Source organism: Diadema antillarum, unplaced genomic scaffold (assembly GCF_040938485.1).
Source record: "Diadema antillarum isolate AM-2024a unplaced genomic scaffold, OU_Dant_1.0 seq00000870_RagTag, whole genome shotgun sequence".
Taxonomy (NCBI): Eukaryota; Metazoa; Echinodermata; class Echinoidea; order Diadematoida; family Diadematidae; genus Diadema; species Diadema antillarum.
This window is the reverse complement of record NW_027271736.1, coordinates 150,262-164,044: the sequence shown is the minus strand read 5'-3', so window position 1 is coordinate 164,044 and position 13,783 is coordinate 150,262. Positions and strand designations below refer to the sequence as shown.

The window sequence follows — 13,783 nt, the reverse complement described above, 5'->3', positions numbered from 1 at the left end:
GTAATACTATGTATACTATTAGTATCTTGGATATAATGTTAAGTCCTGGCATTGATTCGCAAAAGAATATATAAATAATGCCTCTATACACAAAAACGATATTTAACACAATCACTACAATGTGTAGCAATGGTGTTGTCTTTCAGTATTATCTGCAGCTCAGGGTGAACAAGTCAAAAGTCAGAATTTGATGATTAATTTCACGTTTCTCAACATGTCATTGTAAACAACAACAAAAAAAACCCACAAAAAAACAAAACAAACAAAATCCAGAACATCATCACTGATGAATCAATAAAAATGATGATTTTTGTAACATTTTATTGAACTGAACATTATGTGACAGTGTTGGTTACGTCATGCTCGTAACTTCCGATCAAACATCTGAAATTTGCCAAAATCGATTTCTGAGAGCTCGTATTCACATGATCATAATATGAATAAATTCCTTACAAAGACAAAGATTTTTATTTTTTTCTCAATATCATTATTATCATTATAATCAATATTATCATATTGATTAGCATTATTATTATTATTATTGTTATTATTTTCATTTTTTTTAAAGTAAACATCAGCCTTTGCATATGGTTTATGTGAGTGTTTGCTTCAGAGCTAATAAACTGTCATGGAATATGTGGATTCATCCCTTCCAAAGAAATTGCTTCTATCTGCCCACACAACTGGGTTACTTGCTGCCGAGTTGTACTCAACCTTCGCTCACAATAGGCACTCAAGGGTAGAAATATTATAAATGTTGTCAGACCTGAATAAGTTCCACTCACACTCAAATTTACAACAGCTATTATTTCCCTGCAGCACAAATACATATAAAACCATACCATACGTAACTACATACACAGTACATGCTTATATGTATGTATGTATGTATGTACAATGTATGTATATTACATGCAAACATATACATACGATACATACATATTTGATTTCATACACATGTATATCATATACACACATACAAACATACATATTGTAGTAACATACACACATACAATGCACTCCCATTATAACAAACAGGGTAATTATGAAATTTCATTGACAATAAAGTAAAAATTCAGGTCCCTCAATCGTTATCTACATATCATTATGTACGTTATTTGTATGGCTATGACAAAATTTCAGTAAAAGGAAAAAAAAAAGCCAGTCCGACAAATTCATTATCATGTACATATATTAAACAGTCAAACACACATACACACACCTTGGATATGACATATGCACCTCTTGTATTTTCCAGACCACACTACTAAAATGGACTGATCAGTATAGTTTATTAAGAATATATACAAGAAATGATCATAGCAAATGTCCAAAAAAAAAAAAAAAATACATGATGGATGCATGATGGATGCACAATAAAAAGTAACACTTTGTATGATAAATGCATGATTAAAATATCTAAGTAATGACAGCTGCATGCCTCTAACACTTGCATTCCATTCTGCAAGTGCCTGTCCAGTACTAAATTTTTTATTTAGACATTTTTATTGACAACGTAAAATATTTGTAAACTAAGGTGATGATTTTTCTATACAAGTTAATCATTAGTTTAGTACATTGATATCTTATTTACTAATCAAAAGTACAATAATTTGAAAGACTCACTTTACATTTTTGATAGTAACTTGTTAAATCCGAGAGGCAAGCTATGCTTGCCAGCGAAGCACACATAATGTGAACCTTGGGTTTGCATGCGTATGTATAGAAAATAGAATTACAAAAAGCATTTACCATCAGGAGTACACAAACCCACTGAGAGTGCTGCAATTGATGGAATCTGCCATCATTTTATCACTGAGGTTCATGAGAATCATTGCCATCACATAAATCCAGCAATCAATGGTACACAGTCATACATTATAAATCAATCTTTTGCCAGAAAGTTCATGAGCTTTCCCCTGTAAATTGTCAACTGTCATTAAACAAAACAACAACAAAAGCCTTTGTTCTGTTTCTGTCTTATCTTTAGAAAAAAAAAGAACAAAGATATAATTGCACATTTATATGCACCATATGAGGCAGTGTACTCAGAGTCAGAAGCATCATCTCATGATGATAAACAGACAATAATCTGTGATTTCCAAAGACACCAAAGTCCATGGATTCCCTACAAATGTAACTTCCATCAAATATTCATCTGTCATATTGTAGATGGTTATACTATTTTTAGGAGCTTTCACAGCTTCATAATGCTCCTGCTGTACATAATTTGTTTGTAGTAAATAACACACATTTATAGCCTAGTAATATCATTGATGAAAATAATTGGTGCAGAAATCAATGGTAGACTACACGTATACATGTATAATGTCTACCATTAGAAGTACAGAGTTTAGACACAAGTACAATTCTGTGTTGAAAATTATAGAATTCTGAACAATCACAATCGCATACTAGTATCAGATGAATGAGAAAATAAGGTGGCCATATGGAAACACAACCAGTACATGAGGAATATGTATGAGTAACATAAGCGTGGGTTCACTGTGCATGTTACAAATGCAGATAAAAAGGTCACTCTATAATTCAATTTTTTTTTTCTTTGTTAGCTGCCACACACAGAGACATACATCTTTGCAACATAGGCAGTTTATGAAGCAGCAGGTCATGCCTCAGCCTACACATTTGATATTGATGTCTCTTCCACACCCTCTTCCAAACTTTAAAGAAAAAAAAAATTGAGAAAACTTTAGACAAAAATCCAAGAAACTCTATTAAAAATGTGAATGAATCATATGACACTTTAGACAAAATGGCATCTAGCTGAGATGCATCGTTCGAGTGCCGGAGCTGAGTATCAGTTTGACTGTACATACAGCATGCCTCTTGTCCTTTGTTCACATGATTTAATTTTACTCTACACGGTGTTTTCGAGTTTCCTGCAATTTTCATCTTTAATCCATTCACATATTGACCATTGACTATGTTGCTACAATATAGTCTTTTTAGGCGTTACTGCTAAATGGGAGCATCAATCATTTTTCTTATACATGTATTTGTCTTTTTTCTTATTATATATGTATATGTATTTTTTCTTAGTATATATTATATCCCTCACAAAATGCATCTCGTCCTCTGATTGGTCGAGAGCACTGTAAACAACAAAACATAATTCTACCATACCAGTGCGCGAAAAAGACTATACTCCCTAGGGAAATGGTAAAAACTATACCACGCTGGTGATTTTCGCGCCTTTTTTGCTTCGCGTCGCGACGCGAAATATTTCACGTGTAAATGAATGGGTATCGCAGCACCTTCGCTTCGCGAGAGATTTCATGTACAAATGAATGGGTACTCGCGGCGCCTTAGCACTGCACTTCTTCGCGAGAACCACAAGGCACGCATACACTCAATGCGACACGGGTTACGTTAGAGAGACTCAGACTCAGACTCTTATAAAGCCCTCATTCTACGTTACAACAGAGTAGGCGATATCGTAGATCTATAATTAGACAACAATAAGCAAGCTAGGGTTCTTCGACGTACCGTAGGCCTTTGGGGAGTTCATGCTTCGCCGTTTGAAAGTTGGTCTCGCCCTTCACTATTAAACTCGAGCGACCCACCCAAAAGATGTTGACAAACGAAACTGCAGTAGATAGTAGGCCTGCTCTAACGTTAGCACTAGTTAAGCCTAACGTTAGTTCTACCTGTCTAACAGTAGGCCCTATTTCCCGTAATCTCATTCCTAATAATTATTTTTTAGAGTGTCTAACGAGTAAGTTAGAGTCTAACTTGTTCACTGTTTACGTTAGAACACCGTATGAATCACACGAATTTACAGTGGCACTCGATGCTTTAGTAATTGCTAGAATTTTTCCAGTGCCTAATCTAACCTTATACGCTGTTACTGAATGCTACCCAAATTTACAATGTATACTTGCATTTTAACACGAAATGATAGTCCATATTCATGTACAGACATGACAGCTAGGTAGAAAGACGACAGAAAACACAATCACCTGCAGCTCACAGTCACATCGTTGATCAACTCGAGCACGCACTATATCACACCGCACTGGCAACCGAACGTACTTGTTGACAGATAGGATAGGCGTATTGCACGAAGCGCGTAGTGAGTTTGCAGTTTGCGCATGTTTACCAGTACGTTGTACAGCAATGCACCGAGTACACTTCAGCGGCTGAGCGCGCAGTTGTCTCTTCATAGTACGCGTACGCGCTGCCCTCCTGCTGAGCTGCTTTCCCGAGCGTGAATGACTAGTCAATCTTCTTGAAAAGTAAAGCAAGATGCCCTTAAAAAAGAGGTAAATTACAGAATACCAGCAGTCGAATACTAGCTTAAATTCATTAGGAGGGATATAAAACAAATATACCAGGCCAATTTTTCGAGGCACCGGTTGAAACTATGTGCCTTCGGTGACTTCAGTAGCACTATTTTCTTCGGGGCTGCGCCCCTCAGAAAATAGTGCTACTGAAGTCACCTCATGCGCATACTAGTAGTTTCAACCAGAGCCTCTCAGGCCTGGTATATTTGTATACTGTATATATGTGTTTTGTTATACATGTAGGAGTCTTTGAACATGTCCAAAACACGTTGCAATGCATATAACCAAGGATATCAGGCTTGTAGTGACCCTCCTTTAAAGAGAAGTTATGAAGTTTGATATTCAAAATCTGTTGGTAGAGTACACTCATACAATACAGTCAATCAGTAAGAACAAACAAGTAGGAATATCATACTTAGTACTTATGTCATAAGAATAAGATAAGAATTCATAACATATCACAAGAGGCAATTTCTTGCAAATTTAAGTTTGGCAAAAAGAGAGATGCACAAAAATTTTGACAACCTTATTCTGTAATGGCTGGAGTTCTTTTACCCAACGAATACAAGTCAGAAACACCTTTAATAAGATTTCAGTTTTGCTTGCTCGATAGATTTCCCACAAGAAGTTCCACTTCATGCTTTTTTCTCCCTTGTTTTACCATAAAAAAAAAATAAATGAGCTAGTAATGGATGGGTTTTGACAATCATGTACGGTACTATTATCATACAGTGCATACACTCCACCTGCTTAGGACATCTTTGGCAGTGGTTAATAATACTTGGAGGAAGAAATGCAGATAAAGTCTTTCTTGGATAAACATATTCAGTTGAGAACACACATAATAATGGTGATCCTTATAATGTCAACCTTGTTCCTTGTTACTTCACACAACCCATGCAGTTTTACTCTTTTCCAAGGCACTTTACTCTCAATATAATAGCAGAGTTTGCTATCACAAGAAACACTTCTGCCAATTCAAGATTTTCTTGGATATAAACAAATCCATTTTTATTCTAATCAATGGAAATTAATGTTTCTGGCGTTCAGATGTTTTTATTGCAACTGATTGACAAAGTGCCCTTCATTGACAAAAATATACACCAATTATTCTTTCATGGCTATTACTCGGACACTGAATACTTGGTGTTCATTCATGTCAATGAAAGGCAATTTTTCAATCAGCTGCAACCTACTCAACGGTTCAAATTTTTGACCGTAAAAAAGTGGCAATCACATTAGGAACCTTTCAATGGAAGAAAGAGTCAATTATTGCCAAATTTCAGTATTTCGGCTTCAGGCAGTGGCACACTCACTTTTTGGGTACATATTTTTGCCACGTCAGATACAAACCAATCAATGATGCAATGACTCCGCCGCTGGCACCGACTCCCTTGCTGACATAGCCCAAAGCGGCCAGGGGAATGAAGACATCACAGAAGTCCAAGACAAACTGGAGGCGAGCCTTGAAGATGTCCGACTCCAGGCGCTGGCGTGGGACCGGTTCCCCGGCTCTCTTGAGCTCCTTCAGGCTCAGCGAGAGTTTCTGGAGCTTGTAGAGGTCCCTCAGAGTGAGAGCAGACAGACCAACCAGCCAGAACCAGGCAGATCTCTGTGCCACAAGTTTGCTGTCCATCTGGAAGATAGTGGAACCAAGTACAACAACCATTCATTTAACCCCCTGCCTACTAGATATCATAACTTCTCATGGAGCAAGTATTTAAAACGTGACACTCCCAGATCAAACTGGCAATGGGTTAAAAATCTTTCTGTGGTTAGTTAAGCATCCAATTCATTGACACCAAAAATAAATTCTTTCTGACAATTAGTTTCATCGAATACATTTGCATCCAAGCTTGTTTCAGTAGCAAAATCCACAGAATTTGCTTATGAAATCATATTCCAGTTTAAGTTACTGTAAAAGTGGAAATTTTCGCGGCGTTGAAATTTTCGCGCATTTCGCGCAACAAGAAACTAGCGCGAAAATAAAAGCCCGCAAATATTTTTGCTTGCCATATGTTCCTGTGCGTGACGTCTAGATTCCGCGGAATTAAAAACACGCGAAACTCTTCTGACCCGGCCAAGTGCAAAAAATTAGTCGCACGAAAATATCCACTTTTACAGCAATGTGATTAATGAACCAAAAATTTTACATGTTAACTTTTCATATTTCTTTTAAGGACAACTTTAATTTCTATTTCTCATATAATATCTGCAATATGAAAATTAAAACAGAAACAGAATATTCAGTTTGAAAACCACTGTAACAATGTAACACAGTGCAATACATCTCCCCTGAGAACACAGTCATGTTCAATCATGTTTCTCTGCAAGTATCTAATCAAATGAACACTTGAGCATCGGTCTGCTGTTGGGTGTTTGTGATGTCAATATCTATACTTATTTCGAATTATTTTGTTGAACAACTTACATCCAAGAGTTTGACTTTGTTTAACCAGATAAAGTGGTCAAGGAACAGCCACACCGCCTTGCAGAGATAGCCAACCAGCTGCAAACTGGCTTCTGTCATGTCCGCTGAAGCCAGGGAGTCGAGCGCCTTCTGTAGGAACTCCGCTGATCTGAACATCCTGAACACTGCATTTGAAGGGAAATCAAAGAGTACATGGATAAATGTGGTAGAGCTAAATCAATATGTGGACCACTGCACTGGAACAAAATGATTCATCTCACATCTGGGCCCCATTTCATAAAGAGTTTATTTGACGACAACTCTTTGCTGGAATGACTATTGTCATGGTAACGACAAGAATACAGCTTCCTGATTGGCTGTTTGCTGTGGAAAGTTGTCATTCCAGCAAGAGTTGTCATCCTAACATCTTTTATGAAATGGGGCCCCGATGACTGATTCTTGATCACATGACCAACAAACAAGAGAAAATTGGGTCTAATGTTCACCTGAGCAGTGCACCTTGCCTCATGGCACTCCACCAGACAAACTATTCAAAAGATCTTGAGATGTGGTGACTGCAGCAGGTTGTTTCCCTCGGGCAACATCCTCCCAATTTTGGATATTCAATTTGGATAAATATTTGGATGTACAACCACCACTTGCACAGTTGAACCCCATTATAATGGAGCTCACTAACAAGATACGCTTCTAACAAGGTGAACTGGGCAGTCCCAACTTTTTTATTTCTGTATTCAGTTGATCTCTCTCTTTCTTTTTTTTTCCCCGATAGCATGTTTAAAATAAGGTGCGAGTCATAACGAGGTAAAATCAATGGTTCTGGTGACCTAGTCATAACAGCAATTCCACATAAGTATAAACACATACTATGACCCCCTCACCCATTGTTGATTTCTACCAAATTTGACCAAAATCCAGTCAGCTGTTTTCAAGAAGATGACAAATATGTGAAAAAGTTTACGGAAGATGCATGACGGATGCCGGACGGCGAGTGATTGCAAAAGCTCACTTGAGCAATTTGGCTTAGATTAGCTGAAAAGGGTACATTAAATTTATAGAAATCAAAGTGTCTGGAAAGCTATGGGAAAATAAGAATAAAACGACGATGACAACGGTTGAGCAAAAAGGTTTATCTTACAGCTGCTAATTGTTTCTTGATTGCATGAATGATAAAATATGAGGGAAATTACAGATAGTGATATGTTGAGAACATGTGTGTGTAAATGTAAAATTGTATGTGGTGCAAGGTTCACCATATCATACAATGTACCAATAGCGCTGTATGTGGCTATGCTCTGTCTACACACTTATCACCCACTCACTCCTTTCACACACTGTGAGTGGATAACAATATTGGTACCAATGACTGCAGTAATTATTACAGTAATTATAGGAAATGATGATAAACACATCAAAAACATCAATTGCATTACTGAATTCAATAATGCTGGAGTTAATGATATAATAATCATGCTTATGATAATGATACAATTGTACTAACAGTGATGATAATAGTAATAATCATAATCAAAATGACAATGATGATGATAATTAAATAGTAATAATAAGAAGAATAAGACTAAGAATAATAAAACATTGAGCATCTTTCCTCTGTCGATAGTGACTCTCCTGAACAAAGTAATGAGATGTTAAAAAATACATGTCATTCATGTAATAACTGAACTTCTCAACCCGTTGAGGACGGCCTGATTTTGCTACAACATGCATTTCCAATAGATACCTGCCCGAGTATACTCGGGACTCGTCCTGAGCGGGTTAAAATGTAACTTGCTATCTTGATGTTTCTTAAATTGCTGTCTTAATGTTCTATTCATTTTGATTTTTCAGTAAAGGCCAACATTCTATTCCACATAACCTTACATATATCCTTCACTACATAATCAAAGTCAACCTATTCAGGACACTGATCATGTAAAGCGGGTTTAAATTCTCCCTTTTGCCTTTCGGTCATTTCTTTAAAGCCCTTATGACTTATCCAATATAATCAGCATCTTTTTTATGCACTCTCAATGATAAACTTTTATCCTGCTTTGAACTATATATTCTTGTTTTTTGTGCATAGGGTGGGTGGGAGTTCCAAACATAGCTGTTTCCTTCAATCATGTCATCCACTCAGGGCATGCATTTAGCTAAAGTTATATCAATTACTAATATTATCTACTGTCTACTACTAGCAAATACAAGTTGTGGACAGATAAGAAAACTGAGACATTGTTTAAAGGTAGGGAATCCCATTTGCACACCTTAAATGAAGAGTTGTATAAATACAGTGGTATGTTGAAGAGAGTATCATTTTAGAAACTCCCATAAAGTATTGAAAGTGGAAGGTAACATTTAGTACATTTTTTTGACCGTTAGATTTTGAATTGAATTGTTTTCGGGGCTCACCGTAAATTGCAATTGCAATGTGTGTCCATCATGTATATTTTGTGAAGAAAGTTCATCAACACTTACAAACATTTCTATATACATTCTTGCCACACACTCTATATGTTATTACATCAGCTCTTGTACTTTTAGATTTGTGTTTATAGATCACAAATACAGAAGAATGCAACAAAAAGGCTTAAGTGTGGCTGACACACAGAACTACTGAGTAGTTGAGTGTTGTGCATTATTCAAATTTTAGATAACTGTTGACTTCCAAATTTCTAAGCAGTGGCCTAAGCAAGTCCCCTGAGATTTATATTTAATGTTTTGCTGCATTTTGGGAGGTCTGTAAAAGGTATCCCCTACCTTTAAGAAATATTGTTACAATTATCCTTCTGCCATTAATTTAGAAGATAACAACTTAACACCTTCAAAGGTATGCAGATGATGGACATGCAATATTTGGCTCATCAGAGTGCAAGTAACTCTTATCAGTAAGTCTGTGTGATATGAAGACGACAAACACAAGGACCTGAAAAAAAAAAGAAAAAAGAAAAATGACAGCTGTGAAGGCTAAAGTCTACCAGCTCCTGTGCTTAGGTAAAAAACCCAACTAATCACAAGAGAGAAAGCGAATGAAGCTGCTATTTTGAAGTCTACCCGTGAAACTAAAATATTCAGATGAAAATATCTCCCACTGTTCGAAAGCATACCTTTCATCAGCCGCACTGTTGCTGCAAACTAGTTTTGAGATTACAAAAGTGTTGGACACTTTCATCAGCTTTTTCAATATTGAATTATTTACAAAAAAAAAAAAAAACCAAAAAACCTGCACTCAAATAACTGCATATTCTTTTTGGACCGGCATATTCGCTATGCTGTGCAAAGGCAGGCAGCAAACCTGATAACTCTCTGGCAATATATCTCTCCTGTGATGTCACATTGAACACACAAATGGCTCTACACATATTTACTCATGATAAGAATCCCCCTCTCCTAAATGTGAACATTCTGTGACAATTCAAGTTCAATGTATATTGCACTTGCTATCATAAACCCTGAACAATGTCGGATGCCTCCTACAATGTACATTACGATAAAATTACAACTTACTGACAGGAAGCTATCAGGTACTATACAAATCAATAAACTGGTGCAATAAAATCTTGTTAGTATAGATGGAAAACAGTGAAACACAGTAGGCCTACATTGTACCTGAAAATGTAACATGACTCCTATTGTGTCATCGTAAAATCACTGAAGTACCCTTACAAATTGTAAATTATGCCAATCAAGTCATAGTGGACATTAAAGAAAAAACAAAACTTGATAATATCTTAACCAAATGCAAAGCTTTTGCAATGAAAAAAAAAAAAAACACACCAAAATCAGCTTCAATGTTGATTCCCTGTCCCACATATACAGTAATACACTGTAGTTTACTTTCAGATTTTAATCTTGCATACCACTATATACATGCCACATCATCCTAAAACTGATTACAAGTACAAACTACTCTTCTAATTGTTCCCTGATTACAGAAGAGTTAGTTGACTCACTGGTTATGTAACCAGAGAATAAACATTCTACCTGAATGTCAGCAAAATGACAGGACCTATGGATGCCAATTTGATATCACAGAAATGGTCCACTATCCACACTTACGTTTTCTCGAGGTTGTAATGGTTGATTCGAGATTCTTGATCTTCTCAAGAGACAGGACATCACTCCCTTTGTCGCCATAGTACCATATTAGGAGTCGTGTGGTATACTGTGTAATTCTGAAAGCGAATCAGGGGCAACAGAATTTGTAAATTAAAGCAATGAACGTCCAACAAAAAGATCACTGTTTTTTTTTTTTATATATGTAGGATCTATTTATAAGTCTTTAAAGGCATAATTTACCATTTGCAGATGAAACAAAAACCCAGCATTAGTGCTTCAAAATAGTTCTAGAATGTGAGTTAGGGCTAGAAACAACCACTGTAAAAAGCTGAATCTGTATAATCAATGTTAAGTGTTGTTAAATACACAAGATGTGAACAACAGTTATAATAAGAATGTTTCCAGACTAAACCGTCTACAGTTACGGTTCATTGAGAAAAAACTGATATCTCTTTATATTTTAGGCTTTATTGAGAAAATTTTATATGCTAGGATGTTTTGTGATACAACAGACCTACACATATGCATCAAATGTCATATCTTGAACGTTTTTGAAATCACTGCTCCAAAAGGTAAACTGGACCTTTAATGTTCAATTTGAACAAAATCCTATAATAAGAACAAATAATAACTTTTCTACAAAAAATGATATGGTTGAAGCTGAAGATTGGTAAGATGAAAATCATAAAGATGTTGTATCTCTCTGAAATGTCCAACCTTCACCTGTATACAATGCATACTATTATGTCTTGTCTGTATTTCATTCATGAAATAAAGATATGGCTCTATCAGTCATGGAGTATTCAAAAGAAATTGATTACAATGAGTTAAAAAAACAGAACACAAAAAACTCTCTTGTACATGTACTACCATTGGTGCATCCCAGAGCCCCCCCCCCCCCCCCCCCCCCCCACGGCAAACATTCAATGCATCAACATCACATTCACTCGAAAGTCCTAACACATTTTAAGAGGGTGAAATTTTGACATTATGGCATGGTGGGCCCTATATAATGACTGCTGGCAAACATTTGCCTGAGCAAAGTGCTTGAGTGTGCACACTAACGAGCAATGACTGAGGTGACTTTAAAAATCATGATGAACCTGGCATAATGAGCAATGACAATCAAACTCTCACAACAGCCAAGGGCTGTAGAGTGGTAAAATGCTGATGATAGCATGATATCATCTGAAATACTTCAGCAGCAGCTCACTCAGCTGACTTGAAATATGGAGTTTTGTTCCAAATAAGGGAGTTCACGGTTAGCGCGTGTCTCATTTGACCCCTACACCACAGACTCTGAAACAACATGGACATATGTGTTGTGATCAAGAATTCCTTGTTGAAGTGTTGATGAATGAATTACTTACACCTGTATGTTCTAATTCAGTCTAAAACACATACATTGTAATGACATAATTCAGATTCCCAGTTGCCCAAGGATTCTATTCATTTTAAAGTCAGTGGCAAATACACAGACAGTCTCATTTGACCTTTGTTTTATACACATGCGCAAATCACAACCATGAACTCCCTTATTGTACACTTGCCGTAATTCTTTTTGGACTTTAGTGTACATAACAAATAAGTACAGCTCCACAAGGGATGCATTTTACTTTGGAAGGACATTGAAGAACCACACTCACTAAACAAACAAAAACAAACACACACAATCACATCTACATTAACATTAAACAAACACAAACAAGAATACATAAACTGTAATGTAGACAAACATACATACAACACACAAGGAAAAACTCAATAAACAAAACTGCAGATTGAGCTGAAAGAGCTAATAAAATCATGGCATAATTAAATAACAATAAAGCCTTTAAGGGCTATAAACAATGACCATTTAAAGCATTTAAATTTCTAACATTTATGACTCCTGAGATTCCAAACTAAGGTTAGTACTATACCATTTTCTAGATCTAGTAAAGTAGTATGTCTACTATACGATAAAATGAAGTTTATTATTGAGGGAGAAGATATGCAGTTGATTGTAGAATCTAGCTGTAAATAGGTTGATAAAACAAGCACCAACTAGGCATGCCCCCGGCCCCCTCCCCCACCCACGGCCTACATTTTTGTACCTCTCGACACAGCTCGACTCTCTGTTAGTCCATGGCCAATGGGCTCTAGCACTACCAACACTATTCGTGGTGCTTTGACCCTGAAAACGCCGTTCTTCACCCTGAAAACGCCGTTCTTCACTTGTGATTTTGTTGTGAGTTAGTCGTGCAAAAGTCGTGCTTTTGCACTTACATATTGTCTCCGTGGTTTTGCCGTGATTACGCTATGAATACGTGGTGAACGAGTTGTGAAAAGGTGCTGGAATCAATGTGAAATTACCGTGGATTAGTAGTCTTTACGTCGTGAAAAAGTGAACAAGTCGTGCTTTTCGGGCAGAACAATCACCGACATCCGGTGTGCCTGCCCTACCCTGGGAATGCACCGTGTGCAAGCCGAACGTAGCGGGGGAAAATCACAGGGCGAGCACTGGTACCACTAGGCACTACCAGTGGTAGCACTCGACGTGTAGTCGGTAGCCCCTCCTTTTCCGTATTTATGATCTGTTTTATTTCCATTGTTCGGAAATCCTACCAACTGTACGGGAAGAACACAGGCTGCCAGAATACAATACTGAAAAACGTGTAAAGGGGTACATACCTGTACACTTTGTCTCTGCCCTCGGTATAGCTGAGGTATTTAACTATATCTCGGGCAGCATCCGGGAAAGGTGCTTGCTTGGCCATGTTGGTTGCTGTTGTGACTTGTGCACGTTTTAATGGACTGATGATAAGGACATATGTACATACAGCAAAGAGTAAAGAAGCTAGTGCTATACAAGTAAACTCTTTGACAAAGTACATGTACTCTAGAAACTGAAGGCAGCGATCAAATTTTATCACAGTGCGTATTCCCCACTGATGATGTACTTGAAAACACGGTACAGAATAAAGAGCAACGGGTAACCACTCGTGTCACTGGG

The 13,783-nt window shown here is 37.0% G+C and overlaps 1 protein-coding gene across 1 annotated transcript; it reads right to left on the bottom strand.

Moving 5' to 3' along the window:
* Positions 1–5,585: 5,585 nt before the first annotated feature.
* Positions 5,586–13,635, bottom strand: LOC139740630 (peroxisomal membrane protein 11A-like). The gene is made up of 4 exons (XM_071651214.1): positions 13,462–13,635; positions 10,789–10,904; positions 6,736–6,899; positions 5,586–5,940 (listed from the first exon to the last, which is right to left on the bottom strand). The coding sequence occupies exons 1-4, from the start codon at positions 13,545–13,547 to the stop codon at positions 5,617–5,619; spliced, it is 690 nt and encodes a 229-aa protein (XP_071507315.1). The 5' UTR covers positions 13,548–13,635; the 3' UTR covers positions 5,586–5,616.
* Between the last annotated feature and the right edge of the window lie 148 nt (positions 13,636–13,783).

Excerpts from the sequence above, each read along its gene's own strand:
- LOC139740630 (XM_071651214.1), bottom strand. The coding sequence starts at position 13,547 with ATGGCCAAGCAAGCACCTTTCCCGGATGCTGCCCGAGATATAGTTAAA. Across the intron at positions 10,905-13,461 it reads GGCAGAGACAAAGTGTACAG|AATTACACAGTATACCACAC; the intron begins GTATGTACCCCT and ends ATTCGCTTTCAG. Across the intron at positions 5,941-6,735 it reads ACAAAGTCAAACTCTTGGAT|ATGGACAGCAAACTTGTGGC; the intron begins GTAAGTTGTTCA and ends ACTATCTTCCAG.